Source organism: Nerophis ophidion, linkage group LG07 (assembly GCF_033978795.1).
Source record: "Nerophis ophidion isolate RoL-2023_Sa linkage group LG07, RoL_Noph_v1.0, whole genome shotgun sequence".
NCBI classification, from domain to species: domain Eukaryota; kingdom Metazoa; phylum Chordata; class Actinopteri; order Syngnathiformes; family Syngnathidae; genus Nerophis; species Nerophis ophidion.
In genome coordinates, this window is record NC_084617.1 from 4410470 (window position 1) to 4438379 (window position 27910).

General features: G+C 33.1%; 1 protein-coding gene across 4 annotated transcripts in view; it reads left to right on the forward strand.

Moving 5' to 3' along the window:
- trip10a (thyroid hormone receptor interactor 10a) overlaps positions 1–27910 on the forward strand; it is a 101803-nt gene that overhangs the window by 52430 nt on the left and 21463 nt on the right. For all 4 annotated transcript variants that reach the window (XM_061905215.1, XM_061905216.1, XM_061905217.1 and 1 more), the window contains exons 6-9: positions 250–354; positions 526–654; positions 3236–3382; positions 3469–3657. In XM_061905215.1, coding sequence (XP_061761199.1) covers positions 250–354; positions 526–654; positions 3236–3382; positions 3469–3657 — 570 coding nt within the window. The remainder of the gene's footprint in view (positions 1–249; positions 355–525; positions 655–3235; positions 3383–3468; positions 3658–27910) is intronic.

Below are 27910 nucleotides of genomic sequence, written 5' to 3' on the forward strand. Positions count from 1 at the left end.
GGAAATCGGTTAAAAAAAATAGATGGTCTTTTTTTCTGCACCATCAAGGTATATATTGACGCTTACATAGGTCTGCTGATAATGTTCCCCTTTAAGGCTGCAACAATCACAAAAAAAAGACAGTGACATCGTGGAGGGACTGAACAGTGCACACGATAATCGGCGTTCTACAAATCTTTTTATTTCTGGCCGTTTTCAAAATCTAGTTTTACCCTTCAATTTCTTACGTTGCTGATGTGCTTTGTCCAGAGTAAAAAGCGCTTTGAGCGAGAATGGCGAGAAGCGGAGCGCACGGCGCAGTATGCGGAGAAGACGGACCAGGACCTCAACGCCACGAAGGCGGACGTTGAGAAGGTGAGGAGACTGCAAAGGCGTTAGGAATGGGGGAGGGGCTACACGGGCAGGAAGTACTTAAGTGTACTTAATGAATGTGGTCATGTGAGTTTCTAATAATAGAAAACCCGATACAAAATCTAATCCATTATTATTAGTATTATTATTATTATTATTATTATGTGCTTGCAGGCGAAACAACAAGCTCACTCGAGAGCGCACGTCGCCGAGGAGTGCAAGAACGACTACGCCGCGCAACTCCAGAGGTTCAACAAGGAGCAGAATCAGTTTTATTTTAACGACATGCCGCTCATCTTTAATGTAAGTACTCTGATACTAAAGTTCCATAGAAAATAGGCTTTTTATTTTTATTAAACATAACTATGCTTTAAGAAGGCATTGCTACTAGAGATGTCTGATGGTATCGCACTGCCGATATTATCGGACTGCCGATATTATCGGCCGATAAATGCTTTAAAATGTGATATCGGAAATTATCGGTATTGGTTTCAAAAAGTAAAATGTATGAATATTAAAACACCAATTAACCTTAAAGGCACTGCCTTTGTGTGCCGGCCCAATCACATAATATCTACGGCTTTTCACACACACACAAGTGAATGCAAGACATACTTGGTCAACAGCCATACAGGTCACACTGAAGGTGGCCGTATAAACAACTTTAACACTGTTACAAATATGTGCCACACTGTGAACCCACACCAAACAAGAATGACAAACATATTTCGGGTGAACATCTGCACCGTAACACAACATAACAAATACTTAGAACCCCTTGCAGCACTAATTCTTCCAAGACGCTACAATATATGTGATTGGTCACATCTTGTCTTAGACTTAGATTGGTCACATCTAGTCTTACACTTTGATTGGTCACATCTCGTCTTAGACTTAGATTGGTCACATCTAGTCTTACACTTTGATTGGTCACATCTCGTCTTAGACTTAGATTGGTCAGATCTAGTTTTAGACTTAGATTGGTCACATCTCATCTTAGACTTAGATTGGTCAGATCTCGTCTTAGACTTAGATTGGTCAGATCTAGTCTTAGACTTAGATTGGTCAGATCTCGTCTTAGACTTGGATTGGTCACATCTAGTCTTAGACTTAGATTGGTCACATCTAGTCTTAGACTTAGATTGGTCACATCTAGTCTTAGACTTAGATCGGTCACATCTAGTCTTGGACTTGGATCGGTCACATCTAGTCTTAGACTTAGATTGGTCACATCTAGACTTAGATTGGTCACATCTCGTTTTAGACTTAAATTGGTCACATCTCGTTTTAGACTTAGATTGGTCACATCTCGTTTTAGACTTAGATTGGTCACATCTCGTTTTAGACTTAGATTGGTCACATCTCGTTTTAGACTTAGATTGGTCACATCTCGTTTTAGACTTAGGTCACATCTAGTCTTCGACTTAGATCGGTCACATCTAGTCTTCGACTTAGATCGGTCACATCTAGTCTTAGACTTAGATTGGTCACTTCTCGTCTTAGACTTAGGTCACATCTAGTCTTAGACTTAGATTGGTCACATCTAGTCTTAGACTTAGATTGGTCACATCTAGTCTTAGACCTAGATTGGTCACATGTAGTCTAAGACTTGGATTGGTCACATTTAGTCTCAGACTTAGATTGGTCACATCTAGTCTTAGACTTAGATTAATCACATCTAGACTTAGATTGGTCACATCTCGTCTTTGACTTAGATTGGTCAGATCTTGTCTTAGACTTAGATTGGTCACATCTTGTCTTAGACTTAGATTGGTCAGATCTAGTCTTAGACTTAGATTGGTCACATCTCATCTTAGACTTAGATTGATCACATTTTGTCTTTGACTTAGATTGATCACATGTAGTCTTAGACTTAGATTGATCACATGTAGTCTTAGAGTTGGATTGATCACATGTAGTCTCAGACTTAGATCGGTCACATCTAGTCTTGGACTTAGATTGGTCACATCTAGACTTAGATTGGTAACATCTAGACTTAGATTGGTCACATCTCGTCGTTGGCTTAGATTGGTCACATTTTGTCTTAGACTTAGATTGGTCACATCTAGACTTAGATCGGTCACATCTAGTCTTAGACTTAGATTGGTCACATCTAGACTTAGATCGGTCACATCTAGTCTTAGACTTAGATTCGTCACATCTAGACTTAGATCGGTCACATCTAGTCTTAGACTTAGATTGGTCACATCTAGACTTAGATTGGTCACATCTCGTCTTAGACTTAGATTAATCACATCTAGACTTAGATTGGTCACATCTCGTCGTTGGCTTGGATTGTTCACATCTCGTCTTAGACTTATATTGTTCACATCTCGTCTTAGACTTAGATTGGTCACATCTCGTCTTAGACTTAGATTGGTCACATCTTGTCTTAGACTTAGATTGGTCACTTCTCGTCTTAGACTTAGATTGGTCACATCTCGTCTTAGACTTAGATTGGTCACATCTCGTTTTAGACTTAGATTGGTCACTTCTTGTCTTAGACTTAGATTGGTCACATCTTGTCTTAGATTTAGATTGGTCACATCTTGTCTTAGACTTAGATTGGTCACTTCTCGTCTTAGACTTAGATTAGTCACATCTAGTCTTAGACTTAGACTGGTCAACTCTCGTATTAGACTTAAATCACTCACATCTCATCTTGCGGCTGGTGCCAAAAGCCCAAAGTTTTGGCACGTTTAAGTTAAGAGAATTGTTCAGCTGTAATATCGAAATCATTGAAAAAATGTTTGGGTTTTGTTTACATTTCGCTTCACTCTTCTTTTATAAAATAAATACAAAAATGTTATGCAACGCGATTCATTTTTTAATAGTTTTTTTTTCCATTTTATATGTGTAAATAGTTTTTTCCCCTGTGAACCAGAAACTGCAAGAACTGGATGAAAAGCGAGTGCGTAAATTGGCGCAGGGCTACATCCTGTTCGCTGAAACGGAGAAGCAGGTGATGCCCATCATCGGCAAGTGCCTGGACGGGATCATTAAAGCCGGCACTAATGTGAACGAGAAGAACGTGAGTCGCTAATTTTACCTGTGGCTTAAAACGACTTAAGTGCGGACGGAAGAATAACTGAGCGCCGCGCTCCTTCTCTGGACCAGGACTCCATGATTGTCATCGAGCAGAACAAGTCCGGCTTCGACCCCCCGGGCGATGTGGAGTTTGAGGATTTCAGCCAGGGCATCAACCGAGCGTCGTCCGACAGCAGTCTGGGGACGCCTAAAGGCCCCATGGACCTTTTGGGGAAGAACCGAGGCAAAAACTTTTGGCTTTTCAGCAAAAAGACCAAGGTAGGATTTCTGATGATGAAGTCAGGTGTCTGCCAAAAGATGAATGCAATAGCTAGTGGCTGGCTCTTTGCATGGCGGGCCGAGCCAGGATGGACCTCACACCCGTTCACGCCCTCTACAGCATGCGTCTCCTTCATCGTAATGACCCTTTTGCACCCCACGACTCTTTCTAGAACACGCCCCCTTTGCATGAGTGAGCCCCCACGCCCCCTTTCCTCCCGCGTGCACAGGTCAACCAGCAGTCAGAGTCGTGCTGTCAGCAGCAACATTGAATTTTTCCCTCCGCAGGCATCCACCAACACACTGCGGCCATTATGCTTGGCCAGAAGCGAGCCTTGTGCCCGGCGGTCACAATTGCAATCATTGTGAGAACAATCCGCAATGTTATTTGCCAGGTCAGGAAAGCTGGAACGGGGTCAGGTTGTGCTTTAGTTACCTCCGCCAAGCACAAAAACGGGAGGCTCCGTGTATATTGTTTGGTTAGACATGTGGGCGGCTAATAATCAATCAGTTTTTTTTACACGGAACACAGAAGGGTGCATTTACCACAAAGATGAAACGTGTGATAATGAACATAGAACCAGAACCATGGCTGCTCAGTACTAAATGAGCGATACAGTTACAGGAGATACCAAACTAAGATAATCAAAGACACCAAACAACCCTTAAAGCAGCACAAGATAACTACTTCCTGTTGTTGTATGTCAGGTTGAGTTGTTTAAGCATTTATTTTCTTAAAGCAGCACAAGATAACACTACTTCCTGTTATATGTGAAGTTGAGTTGTTTAAGCATTTTTTTTCTTAAAGCCCCACAAGATGATACTATTTCCTGTTGTTTTATGTCAGGTTGAGTTGTTTAAGCGGTTATTTTCTTAAAGCAGCACAAGTAATACTACTTCCTGTTGTTGTATGTCAGGTTGAGTTGTTTATGCGTTTATTTTCTTAAAGCACCACAAGATAACACTACTTCCTGTTGTTGTATGTCAGGTTGAGTTGTTTAAGCATTTATTTTCTTAAAGCGCCACAAGTAATACTACTTCCTGTTGTTGTATGTCAGGTGGAGTTGTTTAAGCATTTATTTTCTTAAAGCCCGACAAGTAATAGTACTTCCTGTTGTTGTATGTCAGGTTGAGTTGTTTAAGCATTTATTTTCTTAAAGCGCCACAAGTAATACTACTTCCTGTTGTTGTATGTCAGGTTGAGTTGTTTAAGCATTTATTTTCTTAAAGTCCCACAAGTAATACTACTTCCTGTTGTTCTATGTCAGGTTGAGTTTGTTTAAGCATTTATTTTCTTAAAGTGCCACAAGTAATACTACTTCCTGTTGTTGTATGTCAGGTTGAGTTGTTTAAGCATTTATTTTCTTAAAGCCCCACAAGTAATACTACTTCCTGTTGTTGTATGTCAGGTTGAGTTGTTTAAGCATTTATTTTCTTAAAGCAGCACAAGATAACACTACTTCCTGTTGTTGTATGTCAGGTTGAGTTGTTAAAGCATTTATTTTCTTAAAGCAGCACAAGATAACACTACTTCCTGTTGTTGTATGTCAGGTTGAGTTGTTTAAGCATTTATTTTCTTAAAGCAGCACAAGATAACACTACTTCCTGTTGTATGTGAAGTTGAGTTGTTTAAGCATTTATTTTCTTAAATCCCCACAAGATAACACTACTTCCGGTTGTTGTATGTCAGGTTGAGTTGTTTAAGCTTTTATTTTCTTAAAGCGGCCCAAGATAACACTACTTCCTGTTGTTGTATGTCAGGTTGAGTTGTTTAAGCATTTATTTTCTTAAGGCCCACAAGTAATACTACTTCCTGTTGTTGTATGTCAGGTTGAGTTGTTTAAGCATTTATTTTCTTAAAACGCCACAAGATAAAACTACTTCCTGTTGTTGTATGTCAGGTTGAGTTGTTTAAGCATTTATTTTCTTAAATCCCCACAAGTAATACTACTTCCTGTTGTTGTATGTCAGGTTGAGTTGTTTAAGCATTTATTTTCTTAAAACGCCACAAGATAAAACTACTTCCTCTTGTTGTATGTCAGGTGGAGTTGTTTAAGCATTTATTTTCTTAAAGCACCACTAGATAACACTACTTCCTGTTGTTGTATGTCAGGTTGAGTTGTTTAAGCATTTATTTTCTTAAATCCCCACAAGATAACACTACTTCCTGTTGTTGTATGTCAGGTTGAGTTGTTTAAGCATTTATTTTCTTAAAGCGCCACAAGATAACACTACTTCCTGTTGTATGTAAAGTTGAGTTGTTTAAGCATTTATTTTCTTAAAGCGCCACAAGTAATACTGCTTCCTGTTGTTGTATGTCAGGTTGAGTTGTTTAAGCATTTATTTTCTTAAAGCGCCACAAGTAATACAACTTCCTGTTGTTGTATGTCAGGTTGAGTTGTTAAAGCATTTATTTTCTTAAAGCGCCATAAGATAACACTACTTCCTGTTGTTGTATGTCAGGTTGAGTTGTTTAAGCATTTATTTTCTTAAATTCCCACAAGATAACACTACTTCCTGTTGTTGTATGTCAGGTTGAGTTGTTTAAGCATTTATTTTCTTAAAGCCCCACAAGTAATACTACTTCCTGTTGTTGTATGTCAGGTTGAGTTGTTAAAGCATTTATGTTCGTAAAGCCCCACAAAATAACACTACTTCCGGTTGCATGTAAAGTTGAGTGGTTTAAGCATTTATTTTCTTAAAGCACCACTGGATAACACTACTTCCTGTTGTTGTATGTCAGGTTGAGTTGTTTAAGCATTTATTTTCTTAAAGCAGCACAAGATAACACTACTTCCTGTTGTATGTAAAGTTGAGTTGTTTAAGCATTTATTTTCTTAAATCCCCACAAGATAACACTACTTCCTGTTGTTGTATGTCAGGTTGAGTTGTTTAAGCATTTATTTTCTTGAAGCGCCACAAGTAATACTACTTCCTGTTGTTGTATGTCAGGTTGAGTTGTTTATATTTTCTTAAAGCAGCACAAGATAACACTACTTCCTGTTGTATGTAAAGTTGAGTTGTTTAAGCATTTATTTTCTTAAATCCCCACAAGATAACATTACTTCCTGTTGTTGTATGTCAGGTGGAGTTGTTTAAGCATTTATTTTCTTAAAGCGCCACAAGTAATACTACTTCCTGTTGTTGTATGGCAGGTTGAGTTGTTTAAGCATTTATTTTCTTAAAGCAGCACAAGATAACACTACTTCCTGTTGTATGTAAAGTTGAGTTGTTTAAGCATTTATTTTCTTAAATCCCCACAAGATAACATTACTTCCTGTTGTTGTATGTCAGGTGGAGTTGTTTAAGCATTTATTTTCTTAAAGCGCCACAAGTAATACTACTTCCTGTTGTTGTATGTCAGGTTGAGTTGTTTAAGCATTTATTTTCTTAAAGCACCACTGGATAACACTACTTCCTGTTGTTGTATGTCAGGTTGAGTTGTTTAAGCATTTATTTTCTTAAAGTAGCACAAGATAACACTACTTCCTGTTGTATGTAAAGTTGAATTGTTTAAGCATTTATTTTCTTAAAGCGCCACAAGTAATACTACTTCCTGTTGTGTGTCAGGTCGAGTTGTTTAAGGATTTATTTGATTTGATTTCATAACATACACTTTTTAGCCATCATATATCACTTAATAGTATTCATAGTAGAATTGAGTAAGCAATTTGCATAAAACTACTAATATATAAAACAGTACAGGCCAAAAGTTTGGACACACCTCTTTATTTTCATGACTATTTACATTGTAGATTGTCACATCAAAACTATGAATGAACACATGTGGAGTTATGACTGGCAAAAATTGCGATATAATGAAAAAACCAAACCCCAAAACTCAAAATTGCGCTCTAGCGCAATTTTTGAATAAAACACAGAAAAAACTGCTCCTAGGAAGAAAACACAGACAAAACTGCTTGTAACTTCCCGTAGGGATGTCGAAAAGACATGAAACAAAAACCTCCATGTAGGTCTCACTTAGACCTACATTTTATTGATCAACATCCTTCAGCAAAAATCGACAGGAAGTTAAAAATTACCCCTTCAAAATAAAAGTTTTGTAAACACCCGTCACCTTTTTCAAACGTTATCTCCTCTGAGCGTGTTTGTCGTTTCAGCTTCAAACTCGCACAGAAGAGAGTTTGAACCCTTCTAATTAAAATTTATCGAAAGAGTTTTGATTACTGCTCCGGTTTGGATTTTACGCGCCATCAAAAAAACCTGCGCAAATTTTCCTAAAAAATGTCAATTTTTGTCTCTTTGAGCTGTAATTTGACCCCCTTAAAATGCTTCAAGGTGCAAGTTAAAGCACTACTATGCAAAGCGAAAGCCATTTATCAACAACATCCAGAAAAAACGATCCGTAATTTCACCCCCTTAACATGCTTCAAAACTCACCAAATTTTACACACACATTAGGACTGGTGAAAATTGCCATCTAATAAAAAACCAAACCCCAAAAATCAAAAGTGCGCTCTAGCGCCCCCTAAGAAAAAACACAGACAAAACTGCTTGTAACTTCTGTTAGGAATGTCGTAGAGACATGAATAAAAAACTTCTATGTAGGTCTGACTAAGACCAGGGCTTGAGTCTCGGCGGCCAACGCTGCTTGCAGCTTAAATTTTAATTTATTTTTAATACAAAACGAAAGTTTGGAATGTGAACATGTGACCGCTGTATTGTTGAAATGTTTTATGAGAGACGCCGTTGGTGATCGACTTTTGAAGTTCCGCTGTCGTTGGCTCGCTGGTCTACAGGATCCACTTCTTCAGGGGTGTCAGACTCATTGTTAGTGAGGCTCGCCTCGCAATTCACTGCTTTTAACAGTGAATATGTCGGAATATACTGTGAACGTAAATTAGGCCTGTTACACAATTTGCATCGGCAAATTAATTTCATTATCATAAATTTTACTAATAGATTGATAGATAACTTGCTTTTAGAACTAAAATTGTTGACAAGAACATTTTTAAATGGCTTGGTACATCTTACACGTAGAAAACATGCATGCAGTACGTTTTTCTGTCATCATTTTAGAGAACAATTACATTCTCAGACCATGTTAAAATTTATCGTGGCGGGCCACAATAAATGATGTCACGGAATTTGACCTATTTTACCTATTGTTCACAATCATTATGAAAGACATGACGACTGGTGTAAATTTATTTGAATGCATTATAAATATTAAATATGATCGAACGTCCGCTTACAATTGAGCCAATGGGAGTCCCTCTATTCCAGGGGTGTCCAAACTTTTTCCACGTAAAAATGTAAGCATTTTGATATTTTTCATTTTCAAACCATAACAAAATATATGGATTTTTTTCTTTAATCCTTAGGGCTCCTGGGGAGCATAGTTGGTGTCAGTCACAATTTTTTTTTAAATTAAGTCAAATTCTTATTATCCATCCATCCATTTTCTACCGCTTATTCCCTTTTGGGGCCGCGGGGGGCGCTGGCGCCTATCTCAGCTACAATTGGGCGGAAGGCGGGGTACACCCTGGACAAGTCGCAGGGCCAACACAGATAGACAACATTCACACTCACATTCACACACTAGGGCCAATTCTTATTATTATTTTTTAATTTAATGCTTACAGTAAATCTCTATATCAACTTGAGGTTGATATGAAGTAAAAAAATAAGGTTTTATGCATTTTCTGTCAAAGACAACTTTTGTTTTTTATAGTAAAACTGAAATATGCAGTATTTAGATAGATAGATAGTACTTTGATTCCTTCTGGAGAGTTCCTTTATTTAGCAACTAAAGCCCTCAAAGATCAATAATGCAGGACACCATTGATTTTAATTATTTATATTTTTGAGTAATAACAGTGAAAAGTTAAATAAAATGCTACTAAAATATATTTGGGATCCGAAAGGTTCCCCACTCATAAAGTGATGCATTTTTATTTTTTTTTTTTTTTAACTTTTAACACTTAAATTTCAAGATCAACTTCCGATATATCTGTCGATTTTAAGTTTGAACTATTATTTTGTTTGTTTTATGCTCTTTTGTCAAAACTTTGATGTTTTTATATGGCAACCACACATGCCGCACACGTAAAAATTTAAGCATTTTGATATTTTTTCATTTTCAAACCGTAACAAAATATATGGATTTTTTCATAGTTGGTCTCAGTCACAAAAATGTTAAAAATAAGTCAAATTATTATTTTTTGTATTTATTTAATGCTTACAGTAAATCTCTATATCAACTTGAGGTTGATATGAAGTAAAAAAAATAAGGTTTTATGCCTTTTCTGTCAAAGACAACTTTTGTTTTTTATAGTAAAACTGAAATATGCAGTATTTAGATGGATGGATAGTACTTTATTGATTCCTTCTGGAGAGTTCCTTTATTTAGCAATTAAAGCCCTCAAAGATCAATAATGCAGGACACCATTGATTTTAATTATTTATATTTTTGAGTAATAACAGTGAAAAGTTAAATAAAATCCTACTAAATATATTTGGGATCCGAAAGGTTCCCCACTCATAAAGTGATCTATTTTTATTATTATTTTTTCTACTTTTTAACACTTAAATTTCAAGATCAACTTCCGATATATCTGTCGATTTTAAGTTTGGACTATTATTTTATTTGTTTTATGCTCTTTTGTCAAAACTTTGATGTTTTTATATGGCAACCACACAACATGCCGCACACGTAAAAATTTAAGCATTTTGATATTTTTTCATTTTCAAACCATAATAAAATACATGGATTTTTTCATAGTTGGTCTCAGTCACAAAAATGTTAAAAAAAGGTCAAATTATTATTTTTTGTATTTATTTAATGCTTACAGTAAATCTCTATATCAACTTGAGGTTGATATGAAGTAAAACAAATAAGGTTTTATGCCTTTTCTGTCAAAGAGAACTTTTGTTTTTTTTATAGTAAAACTGAAATATGCAGTATTTAGATAGATAAATAGATAGTACTTTATTGATTCCTTCTGGAGAGTTCCTTTTTTTAGCAATTAAAGCCCTCAAAGATCAATAATGCAGAACACCATTGATTTTAATTATTTAATATTTTTGAGTATTCACAGTGAAAAGTTAAATAAAATCCTACTAAATATATTTGGGATCCGAAAAGTTCCCCACTCATAAAGTGATGCATTTTTATTATTATTTTTTCTACTTTTTAACACTTAAATTTCAAGATCAACTTCCGATATATCTGTCGATTTTAAGTTTGAACTATTATTTTATTTGTTTTATGCTCCTTTGTCAAAACTTTGATGTTTTTATATTGCAACCACACAACATGCCGCACACGTAAAAATTTAAGCATTTTGATATTTTTTCATTTTCAAACCATAACAAAATATATGGATTTTTTCATAGTTGGTCTCAGTCACAAAAATGTTAAAAATAAGTCAAATTATTATTTTTTGTATTTATTTAATGCTTACAGTAAATCTCTATATCAACTTGAGGTTGATATTAAGTAAAAAAAAAAAAAGGTTTTATGCCTTTTCTGTCAAAGACAACTTTTGTTTTTTTATAGTAAAACTGAAATATGCAGTATTTAGATAGATAGATAGTACTTTATTGATTCCTTCTGGAGAGTTCCTTTATTTAGCAATTAAAGCCCTCAAAGATCAATAATGCAGGACACCATTTATTTTAATTATTTATATTTTTGAGTATTCACAGAGAAAAGTTAAATAAAATGCTACTAAAATATATTTGGGATCCGAAAAGTTTCCCACTCATAAAGTGATGCATTTTTATTATTATTTTTCCTACTTTTTAACACTTAAATTTCAAGATCAACTTCCGATATATCTGTCGATTTTAAGTTTGAACTATTATTTTATTTGTTTTATGCTCTTTTGCCAAAACTTTGATGTTTTTATATGGCAACCACACAACATGCCGCACACGTAAAAATTTAAGCATTTTGATATTTTTTCATTTTCAAACCATAACAAAATATATGGATTTTTTCATAGTTGGTCTCAGTCACAAAAATGTTAAAAATAAGTCAAATTATTATTTTTTGTATTTATTTAATGCTTACAGTAAATCTCTATATCAACTTGAGGTTGATATGAAGTAAAAAAAATAAGGTTTTATGCCTTTTCTGTCAAAGAGAACTTTTGTTTTTTATAGTAAAACTGAAACATGCAGTATTTAGATAGATAGATAGTACTTTATTGATTCCTTCTGGAGAGTTCCTTTATTTAGCAACTAAAGCCCTCAAAGATCAATAATGCAGGACACCATTGATTTTAATTATTTATATTTTTGAGTAATAACAGTGAAAAGTTAAATAAAATGCTACTAAAATATATTTGGGATCCAAAAAGTTTCCCACTCATAAAGTGATGCATTTTTATTATTATTTTTTCTACTTTTTAACACTTAAATTTCAAGATCAACTTCCGATATATCTGTCGATTTTAAGTTTGAACCATTATTTTATTTGTTTTATGCTCTTTTTTCCAAACTTTGATGTTTTTATATGGCAACCACACAACATGCCGCACACGTAAAAATTTAAGCATTTTGATATTTTTTCATTTTCAAACCATAACAAAATATATGGATTTTTTCATAGTTGGTCTCAATCACAAAAATGTTAAAAATAAGTCAAATTATTATTTTTTGTATTTATTTAATGCTTACAGTAAATCTCTATATCAACTTGAGGTCGATATGAAGTAAAAAAAATAAGTTTTTATGCCTTTTCTGTCAAAGAGAACTTTTGTTTTTTATAGTAAAACTGAAATATGCAGTATTTAGGTGGATAGATAGTACTTTATTGATTCCTTCTGGAGAGTTCCTTTATTTAGCAATTAAAGCCCTCAAAGATCAATAATGCAGGACACCATTGATTTTAATTATTTAATATTTTTGAGTAATAACAGTGAAAAGTTAAATAAAATCCTACTAAATATATTTGGGATCCGAAAGGTTCCCCACTCATAAAGTGATGCATTTTTATTATTATTTTTTCTACTTTTAACACTTAAATTTCAAGATCAACTTCCGATATATCTGTCGATTTTAAGTTTGAACTATTATTTTATTTGTTTTATGCTCTTTTTGTCAAAACTTTGATGATTTTATATGGCAACCACACAACATAGGCAATATTTTTTCCACATAAAACATTTTAAAATGATAATTTTTAAGTAATAATTGATTGGCAACACTAAATTGGCCCTAATGTGTGAATGTGAGTGTGAATGTTGTCTGTCTATCTGTGTAGGCCCTGTGATGAGGTGGCGACTTGTCCAGGGTGTACCCCGCCTTCCGCCCAATTGTAGGGAATAAGGGAATAAGCGGTAGAAAATGGATGGATGGAATTCATTATAGCGTAGATTTTTTTGTCATTTTTTTTTTTTGAGCTATGGAAACCAAACAGAAAAATAAAGACTAAAGAAAAAAATAAGTGCCTGCATGGCAGATTTGTGTCAACATTGCTACTTTTTCTCATTGGATTTCACCTCATTCCACTTTTTTTAAATTGTTATTTTTTATTTTTGCAATACTATCAATTTTGCAATTTTTGCAGAATGTGTGGGGGGCCGGTAAACGATTAGTGGTGGACCACAAAAGGCCCCCGGGCCGCACTTTGGACACCCCTGCTCTATTCTGCCTATAAAGCCCTTCTAAGAACATTCCAAACACCTCTTTAAAGGTTTTATATACATGATATAAGTGTATTTGTAATCTAGTAACAGGGGCATCTATAATAATGAATGTTTACGTATTTATTTGCGTAGCGTATTTTTCGGATTATAAATCGCAGTTTTTTTCATAGTTTGGCCGGGGGTGCGACATAAACTCCGGAGCGACTTATGTGTGAAATTATTAACACATTACCGTAAAATATCAAATAATGTTATTTATCTCATTCGCGGAAGAGATGAAGAAAATGTCAGCAATCGTCACACACACGTCAACCAATAAGAATTCGGCGGGAAGGTCATGGAATGCTAACTGCTAACTGCTATATGCTACTGGCGTAGCTATTAAAATGGATCATTTCATCCTTGGCGGTAACTTATAAAAACTGAGAAGGGCTGAACAAAAATGGCGTTGAAAAGGAAATCATGTACTGCAGATTACAAGCTGGACGTAGTGAAATATGCAGCAGAAAAGGACAAGAGGAAGCGGCGCATACCTTTTGGAGTTGGCAGAGTTGTTTAGAAGCGACATCGAGGAAGAAGATTTCATGAGATTTATGGATTAGGAGTGAGAGATAGTTTGGTAAACATTTCGCATGTTCTATATGTTATAGTTATTTGAATGACTCTTACCATAATATGTTAGGTTAACATAGCAGTTAGTTATTTATGCCTCATATAACCTACACTTATTGAGCCTTTATTTATTTTAAATTGCCTTTCAAATGTCTATATTTGGTGTTGGATTTTATCAAATAAATTTCCCCCCAAAAATGCGACTTATACTCCAGCGCGACGTATATATGTTTTTTTCCTTCTTTATTATGCATTTTCGGCCGGTGCGACGTATACTCCGGAGCCATTTATAATCCGAAAAAAAACAGTATATATTTTGCTAATTTTAAGCATGCATTTCAAAATGCATCACAACTAGGGCTGGGCAACGATTAAAAATTTTAATCGAAGTTAATCGCTCTATTTCTCCGATTAATCGCGATTAACTGCATTGTATACACAAAGCCCAGTAATGAATTCAAAAGTAGTGTGTAGTGCACCTTTATTGGAATATTCTCCCACATGAACAAAAGCGCCAAAACATTTGTTGTGCAAACACAATTTAAATCAGTCCTTGTTAAACAGTAGCAGTTAAATAGCATATTTTAGGAAAAATCAACTCCAAAAATGTAAATACAAACATTTAAGCTTATTGCCACTGCCAGGGTATTTAAGTTATCCTGTTTGTTATGGAAAATAAATATAATCTACATACAAATCTCTGAGCCACAATCATAACATCTGAACAGGCAATTTCTGAGGTAACAGCAGAAACATTTTTTTTTATCAGGGATCTTATGTTTAAAAAACCTATATTATAGGTAGTGGGCTGTTTTAGGGAATTTTTGATCAAATTATCCGTAGTAGCAATATTAATAATGTTGTGTTTATTCTGCGTAGTGCACTTAAAATAATTATGACCATATCTAGGAATTGATTTGATGGGAATTTTCCGATTGTTTGCTTGGTGCTTTGATAAACTGAAGGCATCATATACATGGTACTATATTGTGATGTTATGAGCCAGGGAATAAAAAAACTACCCTACCCAGCATGCAACAGGAGTGACGAGCATGCGCGGTAGCCCGGTATAGGTTGTGTCGCCATGACGGCATCTTGTATGTTGTGATATGCACGCTCTGAAAGCAAACGTTAAGAACTCAGCCAACACTCCTGGTCTGCATTATTCATAAATAGACAGACAACACATATACTCCGCTGCTTCACAGGCCGCTGGATGTAGACGGCAAAGTATTCCCATGCTAGCTAGCCGCTCTAGCAAGCACGCCTCATTCAGTCCAAAACGGCCCGATCTATCCACATCCAGAATTGTCTGGCGGTCGTAAGTGATCCCGGAGTGACCACGCTGTAAGCCAGCCATGACATTTGCAGAATTGTCCGGTATTTTTGCCAAATGTTCCATCTTTACCAAGAGCCCCTCGACGCCGGGCGACGCCATCCTGTTAAGAAAAGGCGTTAACAAAATAAAAGCATGTAAACAACATACGCAAATGTGCGATAAAATAATTTTTGGCGTTAATAGATTGATGAGTTAACGCGTAATTAACGCATTAATTTGCCCACCCCTAATCACAACATTTTTGTTTTTTTCCAGCTACATCACCGATTACTGCTCAAGACTTCACTTACTGTACAAAGTCTACTGTCATAAGGATGCCAAGGTAGTTGATAGATTCCCATTTAGACGGGATGAGATATGTAACAGACTCATAACCCTTGCAAAGGCGTCGTTTCGCGTCGTTCTTGTCAAAATTGGCCGTCGCAAAGTGTACCAACTTGTCGGAATACGTTGTCATCCTTCTACTATCCAGGTTAGAGGCATGATTTATGATCGAGGATAAAGTTTGACGAGCAGGGAAAAGATGACTCAGCTTGATCATGTCAACATTGGCACACAAGGTCGTGTTCGTAGCACCGCAATAAATAGTTTTTGTGCGTCGCCGCTTCTAGTAACAATATCACTAATACTTGCTCAATACTTAAGTCACGAAATATAACTGGAGTGTTTTTGGAAGTTTTCGAATGTTTTGTTATTGGGATTTATGAGCGGAATAGAGGAACTACCATTGGCTCCTCCGTAAGCAGACTTTTATTTACCAGTTAGAATGTATTTTAAAAATACACCCATCGTCATGTCTTTTGTAAATATTGTGAATGACCGGCAAAAAAAAATTAAATAAAAATTGCAGTTTCCCTTTAAATGATACAGCGGGTCATTTTAAACCAGAGGTGTCAAAGTCGTTTTCATTGAGGGCCACATTGTAGTTATGTTTGGCCCCGGAGGGCCGCTTCCTACATTAAATACTATGATTACACAATTTTATTAGACTTTTTAAAACTAAAATGTAAAAAAAATATGGTAAAGTGCAATAATTTAACCTCAAAATGTAGTTTATATTACTGTAAATGGAAAAATAGTACTGCTGTTTTTATAGTAAAAAAAAAAAATGGCAGCCAGAATTTTACTGTAAAAAGTACATGTTTTTTACTTTGAATAAAAAATTGAAAAAAGCAATTTTACAGTAACATTTTGGTACTTGAGCTGACAGTTTTTTTTGTTGTTGTTTTTTACCGCAAATCAACAATTGAATTTTTGGGTGTATTACTGTAAATGCCAAAACTGCACCATATTTTATTGCAGTACGCAAAGTAATGTTTTTTTTATTTAGAGAAAAATGCTGTAAAAACCACAGCAAAAATCACAACTCTACCATGAAATCTATTGCTACTTTTACATTGTACATTTTGATGAATAACTACCTTTGAAATCCCTTATATTAGTGTTTATTTATATTTCAAAAAGGGTTTGAATGTTTGATAATATATTTTTGCATAATTAGACAATATTTAAGTTAACATAATTTGCGATTTCTTGCTTTAAAATCCCTATTATTAGTATTTATTTATATTCAAAAAAGGGTTTGAATGTTTGATAATATATTTTTGCATAATTAGACAATATTTAAGTTAACATAATTTGCGATTTCTTGCTTTGAAATCCCTATTATTAGTATTTATTTATATTTAAAAAAGGGTTTGAATGTTTAATATATTTTTGCATAATTAGACAATATTTAAGTTAACATAATTTGCGATTTCTTGCTTTGAAATCCCTATTATTAGTATTTATTTATATTTGAAAAAGGGTTTGAATGTTAATATATTTTTGCATAATTAGACAATATTTAAGTTTACATAATTTGCAATTTCTTGCTTTGAAATCCCTATTAGTATTTATTTGTATTCAAAAAAGGGTTTGAATGTTGGATAATATATTTTTGCATAATTAGACAATATTTAAGTTAACATAATTTGCGATTTCCTGCTTTGAAATCCCTATTATTAGTATTTATTTATATTTGAAAAAGGGTTTGAATGTTAGATAATATATTTTTGCATAATGAGACAATATTTAAGTTAACATAATTTGCGATTTTTTGCTTTGAAATCCCTATTAGTGTTTATTTATATTCAAAAAAGGGTTTGAATGTTTGATAATATATTTTCGCATAACTAAACAATATTTAAGTTAACATAATTTGCGATTTCTTGCTTTGAAATCCCTATTATTAGTATTTATTTATATTCGAAAAATGGTTTGATTGTTTGATAATATATTTTTGCATAACTAGACAATATTTAAGTTAACATAATTTGCGATTTCTTGCTTTGAAATCCCTATTATTAGTATTTATTTATATTCGAAAAATGGTTTGATTGTTTGATAATATATTTTTGCATAATTAGGCAATATTTGATTTAACATAATTTGCGATTTCTTGCTTTGAAATCCCTATTATTTTTATTTATATTTGAAAAATGGTTTGAATGTTTAATATATTTTTGCATAATTAGGCAATATTTAAGTTAACATAATTTGCGATTTCTTGCTTTGAAATCCCTATTATTAGTATTTATTTATATTTGAAAAAGGGTTTGAATGCTTGATAATATATTTTTGCATAATTAGAAAATATTTAAGTTAACATAATTTGCGATTTCTTGCCTTGAAATCCCTATTATTAGTATTTATTTATATTCAAAAAAGGGTTTGAATGTTAGATAATATATTTTTGCATAATTAGGCAATATTTAAGTTAACACAATTTGCGATTTCTTGCTTTGAAATCCCTATTATTAATATTTATTTATATTTGAAAAATGGTTTGAATGTTAGATAATATATTTTTGCATAATTAGGCAATATTTAAGTCAACATTGTTTGCGATTTCTTCCGTTTGAAATCCCTATTAGTATTTATTTATATTCAAAAAAGGGTTTGAATGTTAGATAATATATTTTTGCATAATTAGACAATATTTAAGTTAACATAATTTGCGATTTCTTCCTTTTGAAATCCCTATTATTAGTATTTATTTATATTTGAAAAAGGGTTTGAATGTTTAATATATTTTTGCATAATTAGACAATATTTAGTGTTGCCAATCAACCTATCCCCAGGTGCACGTATAGGCGCCAGCGCCCCCCGCAACCTCAAAAGGGAATAAGCGGTAGAAAAAGGATGGATGGATAGACAATATTTAAGTTAACATAATTTGCGATTTCTTGCTTTGAAATCTCTATTATTAGTGTTTGTTTGTATTCAAAAAAGGGTTTGAATGTTTGATAATATATTTTTGCATAATTAGACAATATTTAAGTTAACATAATTTGTGATTTCTTGCTTTGAAATCCCTATTATTAGTGTTTATTTATATTTGAAAAAGAGTTTGAATGTTTAATATATTTTTGCATAATTAGACAATATTTAAGTTAACATAATTTGCGATTTTTTGCTTTGAAATCCCTATTATTATTTATTTATATTCAAAAAAGGGTTTGAATGTTTAATATATTTTTGCATAATTAGACAATATTTAAGTTAACATAATTTTCGATTTCTTGCTTTGAAATCCCTATTATTAGTATTTATTTATATTTGAAAATGGTTTGAATGTTTAATATATTTTTGCATAATTAGACAATATTTAAGTTAACATAATTTGCGATTTCTTGCTTTGAAATCCCTATTAGAATTTATTTATATTTGAAAAAGCTTTTGATTGTTTAATATATTTTTTCATAATGAGACAATATTTAAGTTAACATAATTTGCGATTTCTTGCTTTGAAATCCCTATTAGTATTTATATTTGAAAAAGGGTTTGAATGTTTAATATATTTTTGCATAATTAGACAATATTTAAGTTAACATAATTTGCGATTTCTTGCTTTGAAATCCCTATTATTAGTATTTATTTATATTTGAAAAATGGTTTGAATGTTTAATATAGTTTTACATAATTAGACTATATTTAAGTTAACATAATTTGCGATTTCTTGCTTTGAAATCCCTATTATTAGTATTTATTTATATTCAAAAAAGGGTTTGAATGTTAGATAATATATTTTTGCATAATTAGGCAATATTTAAGTTAACATAATTTGCGATTTCTTGCTTTGAAATCCCTATTATTAGTATTTATTTATATTTGAAAAAGGGTTTGAATGTTTAATATATTTTTGCATAATTAGGCAATATTTAAGTTAACATAATTTGCGATTTCTTGCTTTGAAATCCCTATTATTAGTATTTATTTATATTTGAAAAAGGGTTTGAATGTTTAATATATTTTTGCATAACTAGACAATATTTAAGTTAACATAATTTGCGATTTCTTCCTTTGAAATCCCTCTTATTAGTATTTATTTATGTTTGACAAAGGGTTTGAATGTTTAATATATTTATGCATAATTAGACAATATTTAACTTAACATAATTTGCGATTTCTTGCTTTGAAATCCCTATTATTAGTATTTATTTATATTTGAAAAATGGTTTGAATGTTTAATATATTTTTGCATAATTAGACAATATTTAAGTTAACATAATTTGCGATTTCCTGCTTTGAAATCCCTATTATTAGTATTTATTTATATTTGAAAAAGGGTTTGAATGTTAGATAATATATTTTTGCATAATTAGACAATATTTAACTTAACATAATTTGCGATTTCTTGCTTTGAAATCCCTATTATTAGTATGTATTTATATTCAAAAAAGGGTTTGAATGTTAGATAATATATTTTTGCATAACTAGACAATATTTAAGTTAACATAATTTGCGATTTCTTGTTTTGAAATCCCTATTAGTATTTATTTATATTCGAAAAATGGTTCGAATGTTAGATAATATATTTTTGCATAATTAGGCAATATTTGATTTAACATCATTTGCGATTTCTTGCTTTGAAATCCCTATTATTAGTATTTATTTATATTCAAAAAAGGGTTTGAATGTTAGATAATATATTTTTGCATAATGAGACAATATTTAAGTTAACATAATTTGCGATTGTATGGATTACGTATGTTTTTTTCTCTCAAAATAGTAATAAAATAAAAATAAAATAATAAGAATAATTGTAATTTTATTTTATTTCCATGCTTTAGAAATAAAACTGAGTCTTAAATGGCCTTAAATGATGTAGTGGCCCTCATTTAATGATGTGGTGAACCACATCTGGCCCCGGGGGCCTTGAGTTTGACACCCGTGCACTACGTGATCCACTTCCACGAAACCAGAACAATGTGGAGGATGTATAAATCTGGATAAAGCTGTGGAATTGAGACATTTTTGCCATATTGCATTAGGGCCAAGTGGGGCAATGACCCACGTCAAGCTTGTTTATTTGTTGGTTAGACCCTCCCTGACTTTACTATACTGTATATAAAGCACATTACCGCCCCCCAAAGGACCGGAGTGGAACAGCATCTCCCAGTGTCTGTCAGACCGAAGTGTTGAGAATTATTTAGTCTCTGGCCAAGGTCTGCACTGGCCTACACCAACTACCCTTTCAACTTCCACCCTCCTCCCTTCTGTTCACAAGACTAAATGATCCCCTCTGTACTCCCTGTTTGCTTGTTCAGCACCTCTCTCTACTCCCAGCATGTCTTACCAGGCTGCGCTCGGCCGTGCATCAATGTGTGTGTGTGTGTGTGTGTGTGTGTGTGTGTGTGTGTGTGTGTGTGTGTGTGTGTGTGTGTGTGTGTGTGTGTGTGTGTGTGTGTCATCAGTCATGCGCTCCCAATTAGGGCCGGCACTCCATGAATAGCAGACTCACTTGAGAGAGCTTTTTGGGGTCTCTTTCTCACTCTTTAAAAGTATCCTCCTGCACTTAAGACGTCCTTTATTTACTCCGGTGGAAAGGAGCAAGCCTTCGGTTTTTAATGATAGTATCGCACTTTCCGCTCCCCGAGTGCACACCGAGGCCTCTTGTTGGTCGGTTTTAAACTTGGATGATGGCCGAAGAGTGTCAGCATTAAAACGACAGGCTGCACTGTGTTGTTAATATTATTATTATTATTTTGTAAATTAAATCTGTACAGCAAATAAGGGCATCTACATTAACAATATGATTTGCCTGAGTAGCTTGAAAGGACAAAAAAAACAACAAAAAAGCTTTTTTTATTGTGTTACAAAACCCAAAACCAATGAAGTTGGCACTTTGTATGGTAAATAAAAACAGAATACAATGATTTGCATATCCTTTTCTACTTATATTCATTTGAATAGACTGCAAAGACAAGATATTTAATGTTCACATTGAAAAACTTGTTATTTTTTGCAAATATTAGCTGATTTGGAATTGGATGCCTGCAACATGTTACAAAAAAGCTGGCACAAGTGGCAAAAAAGACTGAGAAAGTTGAGGGATGCTCGTCAAACACTTTTTTGAAACATCCCACAGGTGTGCAGGCTAATTGGGAACAGGTGGGTGACCCTTGATTGGGTATAAAAGCAGCTTCCGTGAAATGCTGAGTCGTTCACAAACAAGGATGGGGCGACGGTCACCACTTTGTCGACAAATGCCTGAGCAAATTGTTTAAGAACAACATTTCTCAACCAGCTATTGCAAGGAATTTAGGGATTTCACCTTCTACTGTCCTTAATATCATCAAAATGTTTAGAAGATCCGGAGAAATCACTGCACGTAAGCGGCAAGGCTGAAAACCGACTTTAGATGCCTGTGACCTTTGATCCTGCAGGCGGTACTGCATCACAAAGCGAAGGATATCCCCACATGGGCTCAGTAACACTTCAGAAAACCACTGTCAGTAACTACAGTTGGTCGCTACATCTGTAAGTGCAAGTTAAAACTCTAATATGCAAAGCCAATGCCATTTATCAACAACACCCAGAAACGCCGCCGGCTTCGCTGGGCCCCGAGCTCATCTACGATGTACTGATGCAAAGTGGAAAAGTATTCTGCGGTCTCAGGAGTCCACATTTCAAATTGTTTTTGGAAACTATGGACATTGTGTCAAACAAAGACGATACGAATCATCCAGTTTTAGGCACAAGGTGTAAAAGGCAGCATGTGTGATGGTATGGGGGTGTATTAGTGCCCAAAGCATGAAGGCACCATTAATGCTGTAAGGTACATACAGGTTTTGGAGCAATGTTGCCATCCAAGCAACCTTATCATGGACGCCCCTGCTTATTTCAGCAAGAAAATGCTAAGCCAGGTGTTACAGCAACGTGGCTTCATAGAGTGCGGGTACTAGACTGGCCTGCCTGTAGTCCATACCTGTCTTCCATTTAAAATGTGTGGTGCATTATGAACCCTAAAATAGCTCAACGGAGACCCCGGACTGTTGAACAACTTAAGCTCTACATCAAGCAGGAATGGGAAAGAATTCCACCTGAAAAGCTTCAAAATGTGACTCTTCAGTTCCCAAACCTTTACTGAGTGTTGTTAAAAGGAAAGGCCGTGTAACACAGTGGTAAAAAAAAATGCCCCTGTGACAACTTTTTTGCAATGTGTTGCTGCCATTAAATATAAGTTAATGATTATTTGCAGTGTGAACATGAAATATCTTGTCTTTGCAGTCTATTCAATTGAATATAATAAGTTGAAAAGGATTTGCAAATCATTGTATTCAGTTTTTATTTACCATTTACACAACGTGACAACTTCACTGGTTTTTGGGTTTTGTTTATTATTAGACACTTGGAAGCCTAATTAGACTGAAAGAGACTTTAATGATCCCCAAGGGATTGTTTGACACAACATCTCAATTACAAGAAGAAATGATAACTACAACACTCTCAAAAGCGCTAGAAAAGAGGAAAAAATGATAAAATGAACTTAATATAATAATTATACCAACTACATAAAAGCCATTAAACACAATAAGAAAACAATAGAAAATAAAGGATTAAATTAATCAAACAGGGTTTACATATTTACAAGTTAGGCAAAAAAACATAGAATTAATACGAAACAAATGTAAATACAACTTCAATTTACATTAAATACAAAGAAAGGTGCGATACTAATGAGCAAGTAATAGAACAAATGGACCAGTTTTGTGTCTAACTTATGAAACAGACACATTTATTATATTTTTTTTATCAAACACTTGTATTATTATAAAAAAAAACAAAAAAGATTACCATTATTATAAACCAATATGATAACAATTGAAAAGGCTGACACCTGCTGGTGGAGAAAAACGACTTTTTTTTTTACTTCGGAAATGTGTAAGTAAACAAAATGTAGTAAATAAAAATATTTAACAATAAAAATAATGATTAATATATTAAAAAAATATATATTGTCATATATTATTCCAGTGATCGTGCTTGTGAATTTATATTTATTTGACAAAATGGAAGCTATTCAATACAAACTAGAGATGTATTATTTGTCATTTTAAGTTTTGTTACTGAATTTTTTTAAGGCATCGCTAATTAAAAAAAATATTACAAAAAATTATTGTTAAATAAAATACTGTTAATAAATCACACTTTTTTCACAGCTTTTTCTAATTTAAAAATTATTAAAAACAATTATATTATAAATCACTCTACTCTTTTGTATTTTTAAAGTTTCTATAATTATTATTTTTTTAATTATAGGACAAATAAAGTACGTCACTCCACTATTTTTTATTTTCAAAGCATCTTTAATTTGAATTTTTTTTTAAAACATTTATATTAATAATAAAAAAGAAGTACTGTATTATTCATCACTATTAATATTGTGTTATTTTAAATTTGATAAAATTTTTGAATAAAACCTACTTCCTTTACATTTCCTTACATTGTTTAGATTTATATTCTTCACATATAATGTTTTAGGGTTTTTACCCCAAATAAGCATGTCGAGAAACTAAAGTCCTCATTAATTACGTAACCCAATTTTTAAAGGAACTAATTTTGATATTTCATTTGTAAGTATGATCAAACTTTCCATAGTGACCCAAATATAAGGCAGTATTAATATTTATTCTAATTTCTCTATTCTTGAGGTGAACTCCCCACACCTTAAAATTGTTTTAAACAATACATTTACTGCAGGTTTGGATGACAAAACAGATAATTATCTGACAAAAGTCCACAAAGTTGTGGTGAGCCCCCAGTATTGGTAGTTTGGCTGCTGCACATGTTTGTTTTCTGATTGTTTTTAGAATGATTATTGATGTGCTTTGTTTGTAGTGTGTGTGTGTGTGTGTGTGTGTGTGTGTGTGTTCTTGTATTTGTACCTTTCTTGAGACAACAAGGACAAGTACCTTCCATATGAGAAGGTCTGAACAAGTTAGGACCGAAATCATGGACCCAATACGGAAAACTATTGCGTCTAATATAGAATGTCTCATTTGCACCCCTGGTGGTGATATCTATCAAAATTATGGTGGTCCCAAAAAGGAGGGATTTTTCAAATTGACTGTGTGTCGCTTTTAAAAGTGCTCTCCCTCTGGTCGACATATGAAATAACAAGTGTGTGTAAAAATTTGAAGTGCTCCCCCTCTGGCCAACATGTGTAAGAAGTTTGTGTAAAAAATTAAAATGCGCCCCTTTTGGCCCAAATTAATAATAAAAAATAATAATAATAAATAAATATGTATATAGCAACATACTGTAATAACTTGAAGTAAATGATGAAGATTAAAAAACAATTATAAACAAAAAAATCAAAAACAAAATAATTAACTAAAAGGTTGACTTTTTTTATATTTGCATAGTTTGTATATATTATTTATGTTGTAAATACACATCGGTAAATGTCTCATTTGCACCCCTGGTGGTGAAATCTCTCAAAATGAGGGTGGTCCAGAAAAGGAGGGATATTTATTTGACTGTGTGTCGCTTTTAAAAGTGCTCCACCTCTGGTCAACATATGAAATAACAAGTGTGTGTAAGAAATTGTAATGCGCCCCCTTTTGCACAAATCAATAATAATAATAAAAAATGTAAATAGAGACATACTTTAATAACTTGAAGTAAATAATGAAGATTAAAAAACAATTACAAACAAAAACATTTTAAAATAAATTAATCAACTAAAAGGTTGACTTTTTTTTGTTTGCACAGTTTGTATATATAATTAATGTTTTAAATACAAATCCATAAATGTCTCATTTGCACCCCTGGTGGGGAAATCTTTTAAAATTATGTTGGTCCCAAAAAGGAGGGATTTTTCAAATTGTCTGTGTCGCTTTTAAAAGTGCTCCCCCTCTGGTCAACATATGAAATAACAACTGTGTGTAAGAAATTGAAATGCGCCCCCTTTTGCCCAAATAAATAATAATTAAAAAAAATGTAAATAGAGACATACTGTAATAACTTGAAGTAAATAATGAAGATTAAAAAACAATTACAAACAAAAAAAATCAAAAACAAAATAATGAACTAAAAGGTTGACTTTTTTTTATTTGCATAGTTTGTATATATTATTTATGTTGTAAATACACATTGGTAAATGTCTCATTTGCACCCCTGGTGGTGATTTTTTTTTAAATTATGGTGGTCCCAAAAAAGAGGGATTTTTCAAATTGACTGTGTGTCGCTTTTAAAAGTGCTCCCCCTCTGGTCAACATATGAAATAACAAGTGTGTGTAAGAAATTGAATTGCGCCCCCTTTGGCCCAAATAAATAATAATTAAAAAAAAAATGTAAATAGAGACATACTGTGATGACTTGAAGTAAATAATGAAGATTAAAAAACAATTACAAACAAAAAAATTTAAAAATAAATTAATCAACTAAAAGGTTGACTTTTTTTTATTTGCATAGTTTGTATATATTATTTATGTTGTAAATACACATCGGTAAATGTCTCATTTGCACCCCTGGTGGTGAAATCTCTCAAAATGAGGGTGGTCCCAAAAAGGAGGGATATTTATTTGACTGTGTCGCTTTTAAAAGTGCTCCCCCTCTGGTCAACATACGAAATAACAAGTGTGTGCAAGAATTTTAAATGTGCCCCCTTTGGCCCAAATAAATATGTATATAGAGACATACTGTAAGAACTTGAAGTGAATATTGAAGATTAAAAACCAATTACAAGCAAAAAATTCAAAAACAATAATTAACTAGAAGCTTGACTTTTTTATATGTTCATAGTTTGTATATATAATTAATGTTGTAAATACAAATCCATAAATGTCTCATTTGCACCTCTGGTGGTGAAATATTTTAAAATTAGGGTGGTCCCAAAAAAGAGGGATTTTTCAAATTGACTGTGTGTCGCTTTTAAAAGTGCTCCCCCTCTGGTTAACATATGAAATAACAAGTGTGTGTAAGAAATTAAAATGCGCCCCCTTTTGCCCAAATCAATAATAAATAAAAAGAAAATGTAAATAGAGACATGCTGTAATAACGAAGTAAATAATGAGGATTAAAAAACAATTACAAACAAAAAAATTCAAAAACAAAATAATCAACTAAAATGTTGACTTTTTTACATTTGCATAGTTTGTATATATTATTAATGTTGTAAATACACATCGGTAAATGTCTCATTTGCACCCCTGGTGGTGAAATCTTTTAAAATGAGGGTGGTCCCAAAAAGGAGGGATTTTTAATTGACTGTGTGTCGCTTTTAAAAGTGCTCCCCCTCTGGTCAACATACGAAATAACAAGTGTGTGTAAGAAATTGAAATGCGCCCCTTTTGGCCCAAATAAATAAATAAATATGTATATAGAGACATACTGTAATAACTTGAAGTGAATATTGAAGATTAAAAACCAATTACAAGCAAAAAATTCAAAAACAATAATTAACTAGTAGCTTGACTTTTTTAAATTTTTATAGTTTGTATATATAATTTAATGTTGTAAACACAAATCCGTAGATGTCTCATTTGCACCCCTGGTGGTGAAATCTTTTAAAATTATGGTGGTCCCAAAAAGGAGGGATTTTTCAAATTGACTGTGTGTCGCTTTTAAAAGTGCTCCCCCTCTGGTCAACATATGAAATAACAAGTGTGTGTAATAAATTGAAATGCGCCCCCTTTTGCCCAAATAAATAATAATAAAAAAAAAATGTAAATAGAGACATACTGTAATAACTTGAAGTAAATAATGAAGACTAAAAAACAATTCCAAAAAAAAAAATCAAAAACAAAATAATCAACTAAAAGGTTGACTTTTTTTTATTTTCATAGTTTGTATATATCATTAATGTTGTAAATACACATCGGTAAATGTCTCATTTGCACCCCTGGTGGTGAAATCTTTTAAAATGAGGGTGGTCCCAAAAAGGAGGGATTTTTCAAATTGACTGTGTGTCGCTTTTAAAAGTGCTCCCCCTCTGGTCAACATATGAAATAACAAGTGTGTGTAAGAAATTGAAATGCGCTCCCTTTGGCCCAAATAAATAAATAAATATGTATATAGAGACATACTGTAATAACTTGAAGTGAATATTGAAGATTAAAAACCAATTACAAGCAACAAATTCAAAAACAATAATTAACTAGTAGCTTGCCTTTTTTACATTTTTATAGTTTGTATATATAATTAATGTTGTAAACACAAATCCGTAGATGTCTCATTTGCACCCCTGGTGGTGAAATCTTTTAAAATTATGGTGGTCCCAAAAAGGAGGGATTTTCCAAATTGACTGTGTGTTGCTTTTAAAAGTGCTCCCCCTCTGGTCAACATATGAAATAACAAGTGTGTGTAAGAAATTGAATTGCGCCCCCTTTTGCCCAAATAAATAATAATTAATTTG